At 50.4% G+C, this 21,216-nt stretch overlaps 6 protein-coding genes across 6 annotated transcripts; all 6 read left to right on the top strand.

Annotated features, from left to right (window-relative positions):
• Positions 1–2,798: 2,798 nt before the first annotated feature.
• Positions 2,799–3,329, top strand: LTR84_008030 (uncharacterized protein; the record flags this gene model as incomplete). Its single annotated transcript, XM_064851580.1, has 3 exons — positions 2,799–2,801; positions 2,855–2,899; positions 3,003–3,329. 3 exons carry the CDS (start codon positions 2,799–2,801, stop codon positions 3,327–3,329), a joined length of 375 nt encoding a protein of 124 aa, XP_064710583.1.
• Positions 3,330–5,891: 2,562 nt separating this feature from the next.
• LTR84_008029 (uncharacterized protein) lies at positions 5,892–6,209 on the top strand (the record flags this gene model as incomplete). The annotated part of the gene is made up of 1 exon (XM_064851579.1): positions 5,892–6,209. The coding sequence occupies one exon, from the start codon at positions 5,892–5,894 to the stop codon at positions 6,207–6,209; it is 318 nt and encodes a 105-aa protein (XP_064710582.1).
• A 4,650-nt stretch (positions 6,210–10,859) lies between these two features.
• Positions 10,860–12,897, top strand: LTR84_008028 (uncharacterized protein; the record flags this gene model as incomplete). The annotated part of the gene is made up of 4 exons (XM_064851578.1): positions 10,860–11,121; positions 11,175–11,396; positions 11,450–11,582; positions 11,634–12,897. 4 exons carry the CDS (start codon positions 10,860–10,862, stop codon positions 12,895–12,897), a joined length of 1,881 nt encoding a protein of 626 aa, XP_064710581.1.
• Positions 12,898–13,859: 962 nt separating this feature from the next.
• Positions 13,860–14,836, top strand: LTR84_008027 (uncharacterized protein; the record flags this gene model as incomplete). The annotated part of the gene is made up of 4 exons (XM_064851577.1): positions 13,860–13,996; positions 14,122–14,391; positions 14,466–14,616; positions 14,672–14,836. 4 exons carry the CDS (start codon positions 13,860–13,862, stop codon positions 14,834–14,836), a joined length of 723 nt encoding a protein of 240 aa, XP_064710580.1.
• Positions 14,837–16,185: 1,349 nt separating this feature from the next.
• On the top strand, positions 16,186–18,545 carry LTR84_008026 (uncharacterized protein; the record flags this gene model as incomplete). The annotated part of the gene is made up of 2 exons (XM_064851576.1): positions 16,186–16,219; positions 16,627–18,545. 2 exons carry the CDS (start codon positions 16,186–16,188, stop codon positions 18,543–18,545), a joined length of 1,953 nt encoding a protein of 650 aa, XP_064710579.1.
• Positions 18,546–18,930: 385 nt separating this feature from the next.
• SER33 (D-3-phosphoglycerate dehydrogenase 2) lies at positions 18,931–20,443 on the top strand (the record flags this gene model as incomplete). Its single annotated transcript, XM_064851575.1, has 2 exons — positions 18,931–19,262; positions 19,333–20,443. 2 exons carry the CDS (start codon positions 18,931–18,933, stop codon positions 20,441–20,443), a joined length of 1,443 nt encoding a protein of 480 aa, XP_064710578.1.
• Between the last annotated feature and the right edge of the window lie 773 nt (positions 20,444–21,216).

Raw genomic sequence — 21,216 nt, 5'->3', positions numbered from 1 at the left:
CTTTTGTTTAGTGTAACGGGTTCGGCGGAGTCCATGCTGTTGATTTCCAACGTGGCCAATTCCGCCTTTTTTGCTCTGTCCTGTCAAGGCTCTCATATATTTGAGCGTTTCGGCCCTCCTACGCCATGAGAACGGAAATGGCGGCCGCAACCTTAAAGGGCAATAGGCAGGCTGTCTATAAGCCTTGCGCAAGAAGATCTAGGCCTTTTGGTTGATGTACAATCTCGGTCGAATACGTGACGCAATCAACGAGGCTGCTCATCGTTTTGCCTCGTACTCATCTACTCAGCTTGCTGTCAGCCCTGGCCTTTGAGTATAACTCTTAGCAGGGCCATCACAGATGACAGGAGGATCGAGTTCAAAGATCCCTGGTAATCAATAAGATTATGGCTGTTCTAGGGCAGGCAGCTAACCATGATTCGGTCTTGCTGCTTTAATTGAGTTTCCTTACCACTGAGCATCATCAAAATCCGTCCGAGAAGGAATCAGGAGTGTTACAGGATAACCCTATCTATGTAGGTGTGCCCCTCAGATTCCGCCTGATGTGAATCATCTCAATAAGCAATCAACCTTTCCAAGTTCTCATCGCTTCGGCAAGGATCCGAGGCATGCCGTCATTAATGCTAGAGGGTCAATGAGATGAAACACTGGTGCAATTAATGCTGGTCTTGGACGCTGGCATCGAGGTATATGATCCCTTTATCTTCGTAGGGCTTATCGTCTAATCTGCCCCCGGATGTCCTGACCGAGCCATGTGAAACTTGGTTGGTACTTTGGTAGTTAAAATCTTGAGCTTTGTCAAACACTCATGCATGAGCATTTTGATTTGAGGAGTCATGGTCCGCGAAAGTCAAGATGTTGTAGGTTTAAGGTGGCGCGGTAAGTAAGACGATCGTAGTGAGCTCTGTGGCCGGTCCCAAATTCTCTGTTGGCTCAACTGATGCGGATATTATAGCCCTGGTGCGTCGAACATGACAAACTGAAACCGTTGTACACCCACGTGTATGTGCAGAGCACAAAGAACTCGTGAGCCTGAAGAGATGACATTAGGCCTGATCTATGGCAATGGAGTCCGGTGGTCGATACTGGTGCAGCGCCATTGGACATTCTTCCACAGTGCGGATCTGGAATAACTGAGGACAACGCACACCAACACTGCATATTCGGTTAGTGGTCATGATAGGCAAGCAGGGGTAAAGGCTAATCAACATGAACATGGCGATCGTGCTTCGAGATCAATATTTATCATTGATGCACCACGGCATGGTTGAGAAAATGATTGCTGGAAGAACGTTGCTTCTGCCCATATCGATCTTGTTAGGCATCCAAGCTTTTCAAAGCACGGAGACCAGGGTGTTGCCGACATTCATCATATCTTCCTATAAGCAGATTTCGATCCATTTGGAGTGTCAAAATGTGCTTCATCGAGCGTCATGAAGTAATCCATCCTCACAAAGAAGATACTAGACTTGTAAAGAATTTGTCTTCAGACGTTTCGTGCCGATAATGATCGAAGCTGTTGCCACACCTCAATATCTAACAAGTCTTTGCTCCCATTGAAGGTGTATGCATCAAGTGCATGTCCTAAAGTTGACGTGTAAGAGCTCATGGTGATGAAAGAGTCCAGATCTCCTGCCTGTCAGCCATTCGAGACTTGAGGTATACGTGATTCTCAGAGCTGCGAAGTCAGCCTCGTGCTATTGAAGTTGATGTTCAGAGATCGGATGACATGACTAGGCATCCACCAGTGCTAAGGTCGTGATGTAGAGCGTCCCTTGAGCGCGACAACCTGTCCGTGGTTCTCTTCAACCTTAGCCGTTTGACTGAATCTTTCCTGCACGAGTTCTACTGCCACTTAACCTCTAGCCTACCATTTGAGCAGCTTGGCGCACTGAACTCGGACGCGCGACTCTCATATCTCCTCGATTGAGTTGTGGACCAACACGGCAAGTACTGCTGTTATTGCACGTTTTTCAAGAGCATTATTTCTCAGTAGATGTGAATGAGTAGCTGAGGTATGAAGCCTTCATTGGTTTGCTTTGGATGTGCCATACTTTGGACATTTGCTTTGCCGGCTTCACGCAGTGCAAATCTCATTGTGTTGATTGTATGATTGCCCAGCAGGTGCATAGCCCAATGAGGTCTGCCATTAAGGGTGTATAAGTAGGATTTAATACCCACCAACTGTCAACAAGACTTACCTGCTTCCCCAGTGTGGTCGGACGTCTGCTGGCGAGCCTATCGGATCGGTTTGGATTCTGTTGTCAGCATAAACATATATAGAAATCACGCAGATGAAGCGACTTGAAGTGATTCGCGGTTGAACGAGCGGCACACGAATGATGCCTCACCCCAGGCTAGAAACGGGATCGTCGGACCAATTTGGGTTAAGAAAGGCATGCAACTCCCAACCAGCTTTGGATAAAGGGATCCTAGGGTATGAGGTTCTTGAGCATGTGCGAAGAAGCATTGCAAGACAATGATGTGAAAGTTCGACTTAACCGGCTCCCGCTGGCCTTTTCACCATCCAAGATGGTTGCGGAGTAACACGTGATCTTGCGGACAGTGACCGAAAGCACTGCAGGGTCCGTGACATCGACTTTGAGCTTGAAAGCCTGGGGTTTTATTTCACTTCTCTATTCATTCCTGCGATTTACCAGAACTGTCACTTCCCCTCGTCCAATTCTCACAGAATTCGAACAGCCGTTCGATTTAAGCGACCCTCTCCTCTATACTCTCGAACACATCACGAGTACTCGCGACCTCTCTCGAATCCTCATCGCACTCACTAGTACAAAATGGTAAACCCCAGTTAAGCCCAGATGCGATGAGTTACCAGACTGACCCTCTCAAGGGTAAACGAAAAGGAAGTTCGAAGAAACCGGCTGGACCGAAGAGGGTACGTCAACATCCTTGACCCTCCAACACTGTGCCCTTTTAACAGTCGAGGAAGTCCGCAATCCCAAGAATCCAGTTTCACTGACATGACGCTGTCCATCTAGCGAGAACCCCTTGCGACAACGTTCACCTGCCTGTTCTGCAACCACGAGAAGGCGATCCAAGTGAAACTCGACAAGAAGGCCGGCGTGGGCAACCTACACTGCAAGGTCTGCGGCCAGCGGTTCCAGACGGGAATCAACTATCTCTCCGCCGCGGTCGATGTCTACTCGGACTGGATCGACGCCTGTGAGAACGTCGCACAGGAAGCTGCCGCAGAGGAGGCAGCAGACAAGAACTTCAGCGACTACGCGACGGCGAAATCGGTGAGGAAGACTGTCGCGGGCGGCGGGGATGAGGAGGACGACGGCGCATATGACGAGGAATACTGAGGTCTTTTTCTTGCACATGACTGGGCGGAAGGGGCAAACAAATGACGAAATGCAACATCTATCAAGCATTATTACGCGCTGCACGACTGGAGTCAAAGGATATCATTTAACATTGACGGGAAGGAGTCTTTGTGGGCAAGGGAATCTTATTTTCGTACCAAGCATGTAACAACATCATTTTCGATAAACGAAAAAGTCATTCATAAGCATCGAGATTTAGCAACGGTCAAGGCCTGCCTCAAGCAAGATACAAGCGGTGCATATTATTGTGACCTCTTCTCTCTTCCGTCATTGAGCTGAGGTGCGACATGGGACGTGGCCGGCACCGGTGCCATGCCATTTCATATGAACCACACTTGTCTACGACTACCTGAGGGGTCCAATAGATCAGATTTGATTTACGAACAACTCTGGAGAGTAAAAGAAACGCAAGACTACTGCCTGAGGGGTCCGTAGATCAAATCTGATTATTGGACGGTTCTGGAGAGTGAAAAACAAAGACTACTACCTGAGGGTGTCTAGATCAGATCTGATTTTTAGACGGTTCGGGAGAGTAAAAGAAACGCAAGCAGAGTGTAGGCAGGTCAAGGTAAGTCCTCACCTGGGAATGAGAGAATGGTGTAATGATCGTACGACAGCGAATTGGAGATATCAATGCAGCTGGGACGGAAAAGCATCAATAAAGCCCATTCATGAAATTGCTTGCTCGCTTACGCCTTGTATGGTGAGTCTGTGGGAATGGTGGATAGTCATCCTCCTGATGAAACCATCAGCAGAGCGACACACCACGAAGAACTCACAAATCTATCGTGGAGATGGCTCATTCTTTCCCCTTTCCCCAGCAGGAAGGACAGGACATGAGGGAATAGGACTGAGGTGCCTTGCAGGCCACCAGGCTGGACTGAAGATGTTGTCTGAGCGCGTGGGTGCTACACGAATGTGGTGATGGTCTATAACCCTGAATCATCAACTCATGCGCGGTACGACCGACGAAGGTGAATGAGAGTGAGTCTCATGGTCAACCATTACCTCCCATTGAATTCTGGCAATGGCTCTAGAAAACGACGAGCGGAGAGAGCTGATAGAAGCGGATTGCTTTGTATTGTTTCTCCATTGCCGACATATTTCAACGGCTGCGAGAAGCTGCCAATCTGGCTAGACAAGAAAAACCAAGCTTGAACGAAATTGAGACGGACTCCTTGATTCCTAGGAGACTTGGGTGGCGTCAGACGGTCAAGAGTTGATCTTAGGAGTTCACGACCCATGGTCACCAATTCAACCCCTTTCACCAAGGTTATCAACGAGACCAAGCCTTTCTGCCAAATTGACAATCGAAATCTCTGATTTTCGTTTAATGCTGATCCGTGGTCATCATGATTGGGCATCTGACAATGTCATTTGTTTGAGGATCAATTAAAGAACGGACACCCCGTAAACGTAAGGACTGCCCATTCATAGGGCGGACGTTTTCAGCCAGATGGATGGTCGATGGCTAACTCGATTCCGCCTGCACCTGTGATATGCATGAAGGGGATGCTGTTCCGATAACTTACCGGCAGGTCGGACTTACCACAACCAATCAATCCGGACCCAGTCAGGCAATCCGAAACAGGGAGGTTGAAAGGGAATCCTTGGAAGCTCTTTTGGTTTTCTCAACATTCCTTGAGCTTGTCCTCCCTCCCGCCTTTTTCCACAACAAGGCGTCGGTCAGATGAGAAGCGAGAAAAATCGGTACGACCGAGAATAATTTGACATCAACTTGCTCCGAAGGATCCGTAGAAATACGGAACTTTTTCTAGGTCACCAGGCACTGAATGTCGCATCGCATGATCGAATGCAAGATCTCAAGCCGCATCGAACAGGGGGATGGGAACGCAGTGTAAGGATAGTGCGATGCTGAGTTGTGGGAAGGCTGAATATTGCATGTCCCAGATCATGTACTTCGTAAAACCTCAATGAGACCTTCCAGACTACCAAGGTAAAAGAGTGGTCGGTATTTTATTGTTGTAGGCAAGGTACGGTACTCGGTACATCTGTGTCGTGGTGGTCTTACATACAGTACCGAGTACCTAGATACTGGTATCCGTAATCCATTCTCTCATTCCCAGCCACCAAACTCGTACTCGTCATGATACGAGTAGCTTGTCCTTTTATTCTCGGAAATGCTCGCTTGAGTTCAAAGTTGCATTGTTGACAGTAAGAAGGAAAAACGGGGCTGGAACCTTTTCGAGGAAAGACAACCCTTGTTCCCGCAAAGTGTCGCTAAAGGGAACTCCCTTGGGCTCCTCACGCTGATCTGCCCCATCTGTGCAACGCTGGCCAGTGAGACTTCGCAAGCATGATTGGTGAATCACGCCCTGGGCTGGTCGAAAGGTGAGGGGGCTGCCGGTAGCGGGCAACTAAGGATCTCGCTCCACAAATCATGGATTGACAACGCATCAACGCTTGGATCAAAGACGGCAAGCCAGATGGTGCGAAAAATTGTGCGAGCTGAACTGTTTCTGTCCAGTTGATGTCAATCCACTTGCTCGTAAAACGCTTGGAAAGCGTGACTGAATCAGCATGCTTCCCAATTACCTCCCTCTCATCGGAGATCGGGATCATGAGGAAGGTGCAGGAAGAGTCAAGGTCAAGGGCTTGCGTCTATGGCATGGTCGGCCTGAAGTGCACGGATTCTCCGTGTCTCCAAGATACAAGGTCCATGAGAGCGCCTTACAATTACGGGTAGACGCGTCTGGACGTTTGGCTTCCTCATCGTCACTATCGGAATTTTCTCTTCGAGTGGCTGTACCGTTTGGAATCAGCAAAGGAGCTCCGCAACCCCTGCGCAAGACCGCCTCGCCAACCGTAGAAGGTGCTTCCGCGCGTCAAGCAGCTTAGGAGACTGTCGATCAGCCTAAAGACTGGTTGGAAAGCTTGTAGCAGCATTTCCGGCTGCGGTTGACATTCCTTACGGCCTTCCAACGACAGCCGTGGTTGACCTTGCACTGCAATGCGACCTTAATTTTGTACATAGGTAGTTCGTGCATTGCATGGGCGGGAGCGCCCTGCGTCCAGGCATGCATGCCGAAAGAATATTGGATCAACATAACTGCAAGTCCTCTGTAGTAGCCTGACATATAATGGGGATTCCCCCCTTGACAACCTGCCAACGACCATGTGGAAATTGTTTGAAGGTTTAATTTATAGCGAAGTATGCTCAGTATAGCACTCAGGCCAACCGTTCGGATACTTCTTGACTGTGCGCATCCGTGGCTCAGAACTCTAACGAAGCTGTGGTAAAACCGCACGGAGCAGTCAAAGCGGAATCTAGTATGTCGGTGTCAAAAAGTTCGGCACCGGGGAGTCTCCCAATCATCACAGAAGATTGTAGGTATTCATCGACACTGACATTTATTGATGCATCGACTTGGCTCCCGACAAGATTTCATATGGTTGTTCACCAAAACGAGGGAGATAGATCGCCAACAGCGGGTTTACTCAAACGATCACAAATCTTTGAAGTTCATATAATTCGCTCAAGAACAGGTCGTCCTGGACCAACCAGGTAGGGCATAGCTTTCGTAATAAATTACCATGGTGTGAGCTGATCTTCGTCTTCGTTTTCGCGGTTTCGTTATCCGGATTTTCATATTGAGGTCGATCAATGTTGTGCCCGTATGGTTTGGTATGTGTAGTCCAAGACACGTGCCAATGGGGGCAAGCCATTACCATGACTTGCAGCAAGCGGGGACGCCTGGACCATGGTGAACTTCGGCTAGGGCTTCTTAGGTTAAGCCTGAAACTTGAAAATGGGGGTTGAAAGTCACGTTTAGCCCACGCGCTGAGTCGCTGACTGATGGTGCAATATTCTTGGTCACGATTGTTTGGGTACGCTGACTCCGTAAGCTGGGAATTGAACGTCTTTGAATCAGGCTCGTGGTTTGAAGGTCGTGAAGATCTCAATTGTATTCTGCAATTAAATGAAATATGAAAAAGAATCAATCATCCAGCAATTGGAGAATTCAGCGTCGTCGAAACCTAACAATTTTTTCATGGCGGTTTCATAGATCGGCTTCTAGATGAATGCACGTAATTCAGTTTGGATGGTGCTCTCTGCTTGTTGCCGCCGTACCTCACTCTAGCGTCGAGCCAGATGGCCGCAAGGAAAGCCCAGGTGCCTTCGTGCTCCTCCAACAGAACTGCAAAGAGGAGAACACGAAGGAACGGTGGATAAGGACGGACGAGAACAACCAACCTTTGGTTTGTCCTCATTGAGTGATCTGAAAGTCCTAGCGTGTCGGCATCGGCTCTTGCCCTCTTGTCTTGCATTTCATCTTTGGCTTCGACTCTCAACGGCGGGCCATTCGGTTGGAATTTTACATTTCTGGCGAATGTCGGCAAGCCAGTGACCAGGCCACGGGCCACAGAAAAACTCCCACAACAAGCCTACAAGGGCTGGCCCTGTTTGTTGTCACTCATCACCACAATGGCGTTCTCTGACTGGCCCGAACGAAAGCTAACCTTAAGCAGCGCCCTCCGTTCCGGACCAAGCACGACACCTCCGGGGAAGGCTAACGAGACATTGTGTCTAGGTCCAGAAAGGTTTTTGTCGCTGGTTGGTGCCACTTGGAAATCTTCCGAGCGTGTGGCACAAAGCCTTCATCCACGGCCGACCGAATCGCAATACACGCCTTGGAATTTGCAAAATCCTGGATTGAGTAACGTTGGAGCGAGAATTAGACTCTTTGAAAAAAGAGTCTTGTGTGCTCGTCACCGGGCGAAAGTCGTACCGATGGGTAGACGAGGCGCGTAAAGTTCTTTCAAGGCCGGGAGGGTCCAAAGGACACAGTGCCGAAAAATCCCACAATCTATTAGGCAAGAGACACAGCGATCAGAGAGACTGGAACGAGTTAGTAGTAGTGGTATTGTAATCCCGAAAGTTACAAGCTCTCAAAAGAAAAGTCAAGGGCGGCAGACCAGAGCGGCGTGGTTGGGGGCTGATCGTGATAGCTATCCGTACTGATACCAACTGATAAGCGGGACCGTGGTGAATAGTGATGGATACGGGCATCTGATGGGGTAGGGACATTTGAAGAGGATTGTTTTTGGCGTGGAAGGTTACTAAGAGTAAGGTGGTTTTTTTTACGGAGTACTCGTACGTTTGGATGTCGTTTGTGGCTTGATACAAGGGTCCGATTGCCAAAGCAGACCAAGATGTGGGCCTACCGGCTCTAAAGGTGCTGACTCTGGGTCTTGGTAGAGGCTGGGGGCGTGCTTTTCCTTTGAAGTTTTGTTGACTGACGTCCGGAGTGCGGAATACTGGGGAGGCTCTTGGAGGAGCTAGAAATGATCCTGGAACCCCGGGCTTGTGGGAAATCTGACAGTGACAATCATGGTCTCCCACCGCCTACCTAAGAGGACGGAGCAAGTGCCCTTGTATCGTGGACGGAAGTACGAAGTACAACTTTCAAAAGTCGCGGGTGGCAGGGAAGGATTGTTCCATGCCTAAAGAGTTCTCGGACTATAGAGCTCAGGCCCCGTGCGATTCAACTTACCCGCTCGGGAAAAGTGTCGCTGTGTCCACCCTGCCAGTGCCCAGTCAATGTCAGGATTAGGGCCGAGGGCCCCGAAACCCCTCCCTTCAACGCCCACAAGTTACAAGCCTACAACCCGCCCACAAAGTCAGACTGAGCGACCAACCACTTGCACCCGCTCAATACCGTCCTTGGAATGGAGCCTTTTTTCCCTTTGGACTTGGACGTCGCCCACATCGGCAGCCCTTGTCTTGAGGGCGAAAGTCCGCAACTCCAGTTGACTCCACCCCGGGGGCTTGATTGAGCTCATTGTTCGGTTAATAGTGCGTTGCGCTGCCACATGTGAATAAGGATGGGGTGGAAGATGGAAGGTGGCAGGAAGGGAAGCTCTACTCGTAGTCTCTCGGGTCTACGAGCAGGACCTACCGAGCACCTCGCACCATGATTCTTTACCTAGGAGGGCCAGTCTGGATGCCTAGGTACTCGTACCGAGTAGTTCATGCTTCTCTACAGTTTCAACGTGTACATGTAGATCGGACGGATCCAGGAATACGAAGTCTCACGTTGGTCACAAGTACTGTCTGTAACTCTGGTTGTCAGGCCGCGAGAGGTTGGATCGAGAAGGTGCTCACAGAAAGCATCCCAGCCCTTTTTCTGCGCCTGGCCGGCCATCGTCCATCACCCATGGTCTTTGGATAATGGATACCTCGTTCGTACTGGACTGGCCCACTGGCCAGTGGCTCATCATCCACTTGGTAAAGCGTGGATCCCTGCTGGCTTTCGTGGATCGTAACTCGCGAGCTGCGGGATCGCAGCGCCATGGGCGGTGGACCGGGTGTCATTGAATCATTGGCGGGCTGGATAAGCAGAAGTCCACCCAGCTGCCCTCCAGTGGAGGTTCTTATCCTCACATCAAGGCTTGAGCGGCTTCCTCTGCCTTCCCTCTGGCTTTCAACCTTTTTGCTCTAATGCACCCACCTGCACACCCTCTTGTCCTCCCGCTCGGCTACTGTGCGCACCGTCTTGCATTCCTGCATCCTGCTTCAAACCTCGTTGCCTCTTTCTCCAGATCTCCATTGACCTTGTGCTTCTCCAATCCTGTCGTCCACTGCTCTATCTGGCACCTCAACGGCATGGCCTAACTGCGCGTCACGTTCTGCTTCAGGTTTCTGTTCTATCGCAACAAGTCTTTGCTGACCATTTGGTATGTTCCAACCTCAATCCCGCTTGAGCCTTGGGCCGTGAGAGCAAAAAAACTCCGTGGCTCGTAGCCCACACTCCCGACCACCACCTGTCCTGCACCACTGATGTGCCTGCATTCGATACTTCAGTCCTCCGACCAGATCTCATGCTAATTCTTCTCTGTTCACTCGCTACAGTTTGCCGTTCGTTGACGACTTTCATTGCTGACGGATTTCCTGCGCACCTACGGGCGGTACAAGAATACCATCTGGATTGCAAGTGATCACGTCAAGGCACGCACCCGAGGTTCTTGCTTTCCCACTCGCCGCTTTGCTCTTGTGCGTGAGCCCAACTGTTCCATCATTATTGTCTTTCTTTGTTGAAAAGGCAAACTGTTGGTCTGGTCAAGTTCGGACGACCAAAACAGGTTGAGGGCTTCGCCGTATCTATACAGGACTGAGACGGGGTTTGAATCATCGTTTTGTTCTCTCGACCACGTTGATTCACTTTGACAATCTCATAGCTGTTCGCAATTTGAGGGGTATCCTTGCATTGTGTGGCTTCGCAAACAACCGCCTTCGACTAACGAGGTCGGTTTCCGGTCCATCCAGATCTATAAGAAGATCGAACTGAAGAGGGGGTGTACTTGGGGGTAGTTCCGGTTCAAAGACGGGCAATCTCTTGAATAAATCTCGACCTAAATTCGTCTGCCAGCCTCACAAGAAATATCCCGGGGGGTTGGCATATATCATCCTTTCCTCGCAGTCATCTGCTTCTCGGTGGACGTCTCCATTGAAGTTTGTTGAGCCTCTCGGCCAACACCCAAGCCAAAATGAACCAGACTCAGCCATACATGGACATGCACCCGGCTTCGCATATTTCATCAGGGCCATCATATTCCCATTCCGCATCGACTGCTCCTATAGGACATTATCCACAGTATCAGCAACCCCCCGTCATTCCTCCTGCATCTCAGCATTATGGACCAGCTCAGACATACGGCAGCTATGGATACGCAAATGGAGTGACGTCTCCACAATCCGCGAGTGGTCCCATTGGGCAGCAAGTGCAATCTCAGATTCCATCACTACCAGGTAGGTCGATCTCACATTACAGACGCCAGATGTACCGAACTAACTTCTCCCAGCGATGATGGCCGGGCCCAACTCCCAACATTCTTATGTTCCGCAGGCCCCAACCTTGCCCGCGCCGAATTCAGGAACGTATGCACCAACCCCGCCTTTTGACACCACCGGCCAGATTGCGCCTCCTGGAATGAAACCGAGGGTTACAGCTACTTTGTGGGAAGACGAAGGAAGCCTTTGTTTCCAGGTTGAAGCCAAAGGTGTTTGTGTGGCGCGCCGTGAGGGTATGACTGACCGCTTCTCTTGGAGTGTGATTCAAATGCTTACATGACTTCAGACAACCATTTTATAAATGGCACCAAGCTTCTCAACGTTGCTGGTATGACTCGAGGCCGACGCGATGGAATTCTTAAGTCAGAAAAGACCAGGCACGTCGTCAAGATTGGTCCCATGCACTTGAAGGGTGTTTGGTAAGTCTCGCCGCCCAAATCTGACATAAATGGCTTGCTAAGACTGTGAAGGATACCATTCGAGCGTGCGCTTGATTTTGCCAATAAGGAGAAGATCACTGACCTCCTGTATCCATTATTTGTACACAACATTGGTGGTCTATTGTACAACCCGGAAAATGCACCTAGGACAAACGCCGTGGTTGCCGCGACTGAGAGACGTCGCATGGATAGTGTGGATTCTGGCAGGCAATCTCAACCTGCTCAAACACCTTCCATGCATCATCACCACAGCATGCAAGGTACCGGACAAGCACCGCCTACTCCTCATTCTATTGCTCCCCATCCCAATGCAGGACGCCCTGGCATCGATCGTGCGCACACCTTTCCCACGCCTCCAACAAGTGCCTCGAGTGTGTTGGGCATGAGTAGCCAAGGGAACTCATATGATTGGGGCAATCAGAACATAGCCAACGGCGCACCTACAGCACAGCCACTCTCCATTGACACGGGTATGAATGCTAGGTCGATGCCCACCACCCCTGCAACCACCCCGCCAGGTACAGGTGGTCCAGGGATGCAATCGTATCACAACCAACCAACATATGACTCAAAACATTATTACAGCACCACCCCGAGTTCACAAACCGGTTATGCTCAACACCCAGATGGGAGCCGCTATGGTCAGTCCATGCCTCCTGCTCCTTATGGTAAGACCGATATGGGTCCCCCCACGGCTCCTGGCACGAGTAGTACTGGTGCGGATGGCCATGATCATAAGGCTGATGCTTATTCTCAAGTCTCGGCTCAAAATCACGGCTCGCAGCATGACAGTGATCATCCAGACAGCGGTTACATGAGTGCCAATGCATCTGCATACAACACCAATCGAAATCAGTACGCATACAACCCAGGACCAGATCATCCTCATATGTCACCTGAATTGTCCGCTTCCCCATCTCACCAAAACGGCTCTGGCCACGCCACTCCACGAACCTTACCCTCGGGTCAACCCCAATGGACACCTGATTATCACACTCCTCCGAGGGGGCCTCCATCGAGTAACTTGTATAACGTGATGGGAGGTGCTCGCACGCCCGTGGGGGCTGGTCCTGGCGACAGCTATGGCAATCCGGCATATTCGGGTGCAGGCCATCCGACCGGATTGACCTCTGCGAAACGTGGACGCGATGATGATGACCAAGATCGACCAGGAAGTCGGGACTATGATGGGTACGATTCCAAGAGACGCAAGGTGGGACGATCAGACACGTTTGGAATGCCTCTTAATCCTCCACCTCATATGCAGGCTATCAAGACTGGTGGACAACGGTAGAAAGGACAGAAGTCCATCTCTTCATGACGGACGTGGTCTAAGTGTTCAACATCTGGCAGCTGGAAACCTTACTTGCAGACACCAGCCGGTGTTTTCATCCCAAAGAACGCCACATGATGACTTATTCGAAAAGCGATTACGAGATTACGACGGCGATAGCTAAAAAGAGATCAAAGACTTAACGAACGGAACAAGCGCGCGTTGTTTGCTTCCAAATTTATAACGACTTTAACGATACGATTTCCTTTTTGGAGCGCTCGCACACGGCGAAACTGATGACTTAACTTCCAATGATTTTGACTGCGTAGTCAAAATCTTGGTATAGATGTTTGGACTCCTTTCCTTCTGTGTATGTGGGACGATATACGTGTGGATGGATCACGATTGGGACGAATGGCTATAGGTCCTGGGCGAGTTTGAAATGCTTCCTTATTTGCGGTGACCCCAGAGAAAAAACTACACTTGGCTTCCGTGCTTGACTCTAGAACGAGCTACTTCGGAAGACGGCTCAGACATGGTTGTTATTGGCGTGCCTGAGAAGGTTTTGTATGGGAACCGTGTGGCCATTGCTACCATAATCGTGACATCTTTGCCATGACATGTCAAATAGGTAAAAGCTTTATTCATAATCACCAAATTTATGAAAACTCCACTTCTTTAGATTTATGGACAGTGCACGAAAACACGACGATGCAGCAGCAGACAAGGGAGTCGGAAAATCTGGTCTCAATATTCTCCCCACAGTTTGAATCGTCATATACCAAAGTGAACGTAGTCGTGGCATCGTCCCCATGAGTGAGGCTTTGCTCCGTTCGATTTGTAGAGAACGTCGTCAAGATCATCTATCTGGGTACCTACATCTACCTTTTGAACGGCAATGGATCTGTTGGTGGTAAGTACGAACATGTACGAGGAGCAGATGGTTGTCAGAAAATCGGAGGGTGAGGGGATGTGCCAAGACCATGTCTGCAGCGGATCTTGGCATCGCACTTGCCCCGTCCGACTGCACCACAATATCGTTGAATTTGCCTTACTTCCCTGTCTCGAAGAAGGCTCTTCATCAACACCACCGTCAACTTATCAGCCATCGCAGCAAGATGTAAGTCTACTCCTCGCAATCGGGACGACCTCGCCTCTCCGAATTTTCCTGGACGATTTGAGTGGGAAATGACCACGCCAGAATCGATGACGATTGGACACAAGCTGAACAAGATTTGATTATAGGGTCAACCTCACCACCCAGAAGCGCCTCGCTGCGTCTGTCGTGGGATGCGGCAAGCGCAAGATTTGGCTCGATCCTAACGAGGTCAACGAGATCTCCAACGCCAACTCCCGACAGACGATCCGAAAGTTGGTTAGCGATGGACTTATCATCCGCAAGCCTGTTGCCGTTCACTCCCGAGCCCGTGCCAGAGAATTGAATGCCGCTCGACGAATTGGCAGACACCGTGGTTTCGGTAAGAGAAAGGGTACATCTGATGCAAGAATGCCTAGGTATGAGATAGACTCTGATCAATTGGGCTCTGGGGAGCTTTGGGTGTTTGATTATTGACATGGTTCGACTACAGCCAAGTCCTATGGATGAGACGCCTCCGAGTCCTCCGACGCCTTCTTGTCAAGTACCGTGCTGCAGGAAAGATCGACAAACATCTGTACCACAACCTCTATCAACTCAGCAAGGGTAACACCTTCAAGCACAAGCGTGCTCTGGTCGAACATGTAGGGAGCCATTCACTGAATCTGAGACACTGGGATGGGACTGACACCTCTTTAGATCCACAAGGCCAAGGCTGAGAAGACCCGTGAGAGACTCCTGAAGGAGGATATGGATGCCAGACGTGCAAAGGTCAAGGCTGCTCGTGAGAGAAAGCAAGAACGCCAGCAGATCAAGCAGAGACAATTGGCCGGTGAGGATGAAGAGGAAGAGACCAAGGAGTAGATGATGGTCATGGTGAAACGATGATACGGAAGTCGATAAAAGGCACTTGCTGATCTGGTAGGCCGTGTGAGAAAGGTCTCCGGGCGGCTTCAACGAATGGGCTGGGCGTGTTCATTGAGTTACTGGACTGGTCACCCAAACAAGCGACCTGGTACAACTGGCCTGATCGGTTCTGCATAGATACTTTCACACGTTAAATCTGTGAGCGTGATTTCTGAGGCGCAATGAAAACAAAATTTCAACCTCTCTTCAATGTGGTCCATTTGCCTTGACCTGCAGTGGTGGGATATAGTATTCTCCATCTGCTGGTGGATAAAGAAGTGGAAATCTATGTTTGGGCAGGCGCCCGTAGAGTCGATGGATGGCTTGTTAGTGCCGAAGCACAAATATCGCGAGAAATGAATAGCTGCCGCTCATCTATGAGAGGTCTTAGCGGACACGGTCTATTCTTGCTCAGACCAGAACCTGGCTCACTATGTACCTAGGTATCTGAACCATACTCAAACCAGCACCGACATATGCCCGAATTGTGAAGTTGCCTGGCTGAAACTCAACAAGATGCTATCAAGTGACTGTTCTCTGGTTATGGTAGATCATCTGGGAACACAGAAGCCTGAAAGGTGGCAGATCAGCGGCACTCCGGGCAGCTTCATTAACAGCCAGAGGGGTTCTGGGTGAAGCTCGTCTGTCGCCAACTTGAATTCTGTTGGCTGGCAGTTCAGAGTGCATTAAAGAGCGTTACAGCTGCCCTAGCCCTGCCAGTGTCTGCATCACCCCTTGTTCGCTTTGCTCGCGTCTAGTTAGGTAACCAAGGCGTGAATATCGATTGATCACAGAGTCATCTGTACCAGCCTGCCATCTCAGGGATACATCGAGTGGATCAACTGCTTCCCTTGCAGCTTCGTACACCAAGGACCATCTTCGGAAAGCTACCTGTTCCTTCCATTCCATGATTTTCATGATTCTGCCCAGTGCATTCCTTTTTCGAGTGAAATCACCACCGGGGAACAGTTGGCCAAGGTTCTTTCACCAATCTTCATTTCATTTCTCTTCGCATAGCTGCACGAAATCAACACCCCTTTTACATCTCCAACTCAGAATTCTTTTCACTTAGGGGTGCCCATTTCCAACCTCGCACACCGCCAATCGCGTCATCCTCGTCACCAAATAACACCGAGCCATCTACACTTAAAAGTCTAAACAAATACAGAAACTCGGAGCAGGACCAACAGACGGCGGACACGAGGCTGAGATCGTGTCCGAACAACCAACTACGTTTCAGCTTCATTAGATGATTCTGCTGACATCTGCTTAACTTTCCGACTTGTGGTACCCCATATCCTTTGATCATGTTTGGCGGAGGGTCTATCTGGGGTAACCTAGGTAAGTCTTGTCATTTACATTTCTTTGCGTGCTGGTTAGAGTAATATCGAGACCTTGTTCACACTTCCGCTATCACCTTCATACGTTCATCCTTTTCGGGGGGAACCAGCTGTGAACCTTGGAAACGCGATCATATGCCTCCACCACCCCATCAGTCTTTGATTTCGTCCATGGATACCTCGCTTGAACCGAGGCACCTTGCTACTGCCCCAATCTTGGTGCTTTTGCAGCAAGACATATCCATCTTTTCCGATGGTAGATCTCCTGATCATTGGCTTAATCTCACAAAGTGCGGCACTTACAAGAGCACGACCAAGTTTCACGACCAACCTTTGAACCTACAAACCCCATTTCTGTCTTTCAGTTCAAGCGAATACAATCGCTGTACAGTTTCTGATCATTGCTAGGGACGCCGGCCGAGTCACTGGCAGAAAGAGAACGACCTCCTCCGGCAAAGCCCATACCGCTCGAATTCCCTTGCTATGTACCCTCCAATGTGAATGCGAGCTTGACCAGACAGCACATGAATACTGTGCGCCAGACGCTTGCTTCAATCCGCAGACCTCTTGACGTCAAAGATTCACACCTAGAGCACCTCAACATCCAAGTAGAGCAGGACATCGACGTCGCAAAACTGGTATCCGATGACCGCTTTGAAAAACGTCCTTTCCTCTACGATGCAGATTTGACGGCCATGCTTGCCGAGCTTGAATGTGATAATGAAGAAGCTTATCGTGAAGTTTTGCGCCTCCCTCCACTGGAGGGGCACAAAAAACCACGCTTGACATACGCACGCAACTTTTTCGTTAATCTGGAAGATATGAGTCGCTATTGGGACAGTTCCCAGGACAACTACTACGAGGTTGAGGCTAAGGATCCCGAATCCCAGACTCAGACTACCCAATCCCCACCAAATGCAGCAAATTCACCGAATTCAGCAGATGATCAGTTGGCCACGAAAGAAGGCGAGAATGTGACAGGCACAGTGTCTCAGCCACAAGAATCTCCCGCCCAGTCGCAGAGCAGCAGCGTTGCGAACACAGGCTTATCTGCTCAACAAGCAGCATCGGATACAATTGAGATTCCTACGCGACCCAAGATGAAGCAGGTCTACAAGGGACCGCGACTGGGAAATGGGGAGCAGATGGCTCCATCAACACGAGTCTCGGCAGTAAGGAATCTGCTAAAAATGGTCGTGCACAAATTCAATTGTCGGGACCTTGAAACCAATCCCAGAGACAGGCTGAGATTTGCGACGGTCAATGTTCCATCAGTCTTTTACAGTTGTTGTGTCGCCAGAGTGCCTGCGGATATGCAGCTCGCTCGGGCGAGAATGGTGGAAGGTCCAATCATGGCAGTACATTCCAGATCCGAGGTCAGATTCAAAACCCGTGAAGGCCTGCAAAGTCCGAACAGCGACATTCTGGGTGAACGGTTTGACTTATTCCGAGAAGTGGGTTGCCTGTTGCTTCTTGCGAAACAACGTTCTCGGGAAGGAACTCAGCCCGTCCAGCATCCCGCTGAGCATGAGTGGTGGGCTTCGAAAGCTCGTTGGGGTTGTGGTGAGACCAGATGGGGACAATTGGCGAGCGAAGTGTTTGAAGACGAAGATCCCAGCTGGAGTCCAGAAGAAGCATCACTACAAAAGAAGAAGAGAGACCAGGATGAAGAGCAAGAGAGGCTCGTAGAGGCCGCCGCCGCCGCGGATCTCAAGAATCTCCGTACTGACGACCTGATTGCACAAACCTCTCCGAGCGGTGAACGACCGAAGAAGAAGAAACGGAGTGGGGACGGCATCGGCAGCGGTGGCAAGAGCGGCAGTAAAATCGAGTACAAGGATGGGAAGAGAGTCATGTTTACACCTCCGATTCGACGCAAATGGTATCTGGATTGGACCAAAATCCGACCGAATGCTTCGACTTGGGATGAAAAAGTGATCTACCGCCGGATTGGCCAGAAGAGCAAAGAAGACGGTGGAGATGGGTGGGATGAGGTGTTCCTACTATCGGCCGCCAATCATCATGTTTGCATGTTGAAGCTGCAAGTACATGAAGAATATCTCGAGTGGTTGGAAAAGGGGGAGGTGGTAAAGGTTGAGAATGGTAGCGTGAGTGAGGAACAGAGAAAGCGAAATGTTTTGTACGTGACTCGAAGTCGGTGGTATGATTTGTTCGAGGTCGAGCAGAGAAAGGAGCTCCTGACAGGGATCTGGAAGGTCATGTGCTGGGTGAATCGGTATGAGGTACCCAAGCAAGAGATGGAAAAGATGGAAGAGTTGAAGAGGAAGCAAGCTGAGGATACGGGTGATCACCGCATGGAGATATGAGGTACACATGAGCTATGAGCTATGAGATATGAACTCGAATGGATACAGGACCAGCGTAGCATGGAGAAAATAATGAGATCACCGATGGTACCCCTAAAACTCAAGGCATAAGGGTATTGCGACGGAAGAAAAGGAGGGCGAGGCTGAAGCTGAGTCATCTGCTGAACGCCCCTCGGACCACCAGCTCAGGCGGAACTCAATATCGTGCGTCATTTTATTTGCGGCGGGGTGACATTTTTTCTGCGCCGTTGAATCGAAGACTCATACCTCAGGCTACTTACACGCTACTTACAAACGCTATCCAGCTTGCCTACACCACTTTTCAAGATTCTCTCTTCCTATCTTAAAGCATAAGTCCTGAGTCACACTGACTCTCCGTTCCAAGATGCCTGCTTCAGCAATCAGCTTCCAGCACAAAGGCGCTTCTCTGCAGCGCGAAGTGTCACGTAGCATGTCCTTTTCGACCTCACCCAACGACACCTTCCACGGGCGCCGCTTGTCTACCAATAACAGTGCCGAAGGCACCTCACCGAGTCTACGCCGGACAGGCACACAGGGGACTCCAAAACAGTTGAAGCCTTTCCGGGAACAAGACATCAAGATCCTGCTCTTGGAGAATGTCAATCAGACTGGCAGAGACATCCTGACCGGTCAAGGCTATCAGGTCGAGGCCTTGAAGTCTTCCCTACCAGAAGATCAATTGATAGAAAAGATCAAGTAGGTTCTATCTTGATGCCCACTTCGACCCTGTGTCAAAAGAGCATTCGACTAATCACTCACGATTCAGAGACGTCCATGTCCTCGGCATCCGTTCAAAAACCAAGTTGACAGCACGAGTCCTCGAAGCGGCCAAAAACCTCATCGTGGTCGGATGCTTCTGCATCGGCACGAACCAAGTCGACCTGAAATACGCGGCACAGCATGGCATCTGCGTCTTCAACTCACCCTTTTCCAACTCTCGCTCGGTCGCGGAACTCATCATCTGCGAGATCATCTCACTAGCACGCCAGATCACCGACCGCAGCAACGAAATGCACCGCGGTACGTGGAATAAGGTGTCGGCCAAGTGCTGGGAGATACGCGGCAAGACGCTGGGGATCATTGGATACGGGCACATCGGGTCGCAGCTGTCGGTGCTCGCCGAGTCCATGGGCATGGACGTCATCTACTACGACGTGCTCAACCTGATGGCCATGGGAACCTCGCGACAGGTGCCCACGCTCAAGGCGCTGCTCGAGCGCGCCGACTTCGTGTCATGCCACGTGCCCGAACTGCCGGAGACGATGAACATGATCGGCGCCGAAGAGCTCGACTCGATGAAGACGGGCGCGTACCTGATCAACGCCAGCCGCGGCTCCGTCGTCGACATCCCCGCACTAATCCATGCGTCGCGCACCGGCAAGATCGGAGGCGCCGCCCTCGACGTCTACCCGTCCGAACCCGCGGGTAACGGCGACTACTTCACGAACGACCTGGGCCCGTGGGCGGAGGACCTGCGCTCGCTGAAGAACATCATCCTGACGCCGCACATCGGCGGCTCGACGGAGGAGGCGCAGTCGGCCATCGGCATCGAAGTCGCCGACGCCTTGGTCCGCTACGTCAACGAGGGCGTCACCACCGGCGCCGTCAACATGCCCGAGGTCACGCTGCGCAGCCTGACCATGGACGAGCCCAACCATGCCCGCGTCGTCTTTATCCACCAGAACGTCCCCGGTGTGCTGCGCCGCGTCAACGAGATCCTCGGCGACCACAACGTCGACAAGCAGATGTCTGACTCGCGCGGTGATGTCGCCTATCTCATGGCTGATATTAGTAATGTCAAGGAGAAGGATATCGCTGAGCTGTATCGCGAGCTCGAGGGCTTGAAGGATAAGATCGTCACGAGGATTCTGTACTGATTGGTCGAGTGCATGTGTTCTGGGCCTTTGGGGGTTTATTACAATAGCGCCATTCGCGTAATTGACCGGGTAACATGCTCGATTGAATATCTTCGGCTTCCTGGCCTTGTGCTGGGTGGAAGTGACAGAGTATAATGTCTTTTGGCAGCAAAAAGGAATTTTCCTTGGAAAGGAAGGTATCAAAATGTCTCAATCTCGCAGGCCAGATAACTGGACCATGAGCATGGCTTGTGATTGTGCTTGATGGACCTGAAAAAGCCTTCAACGGCTGGTAATTTGGAATCTGGATAGAAAAAAAGGGACAAGGTCGGAGAAACTGGGGGCCTCAGGCTGTCTATTCATCACGACGACTATAGAGGGATTGTTCTTCAACAAAAACAGACTGACGGACCCAATCAAAACTAAGATGAGGTCGTACAATCAAGATACCCATGAATAAAAGAATTTTTTGGAAAATCGGGGTTATCTGACTCCTGAAGCTTCGATGTGATTTGCCCACCTTAGCGTGTTGTAATACTTGTTCAACTACCAACGCAATAGCAGTAGCGCCTCAGCAGACCTGGAGCTTGATCGATTCATGCATTCGTGTTTCGTTCTGGTGGGAGGCAATAGCAAGGAAAGCAGTCGCCCGCCTCTAGCTCTTCCAAAAGCTGGGTTCGGTATATCAAAAGTCTTGAAAGCCTCGATGCGCAAGATTGTTTCTCGTCTGGGGAGCGTCCGTGCCCCAAGAGATGGATTTTTGTGTATAAAAGCCGGGAATAGATTCGACTCAA

This window comes from Exophiala bonariae (assembly GCF_035927105.1).
Source record: "Exophiala bonariae strain CCFEE 5792 chromosome Unknown scaffold_3, whole genome shotgun sequence".
NCBI lineage: Eukaryota > Fungi > Ascomycota > Eurotiomycetes > Chaetothyriales > Herpotrichiellaceae > Exophiala > Exophiala bonariae.
Note: the sequence above shows the minus strand (reverse complement) of the source record. Positions and strands in the feature narration are given on the sequence as shown.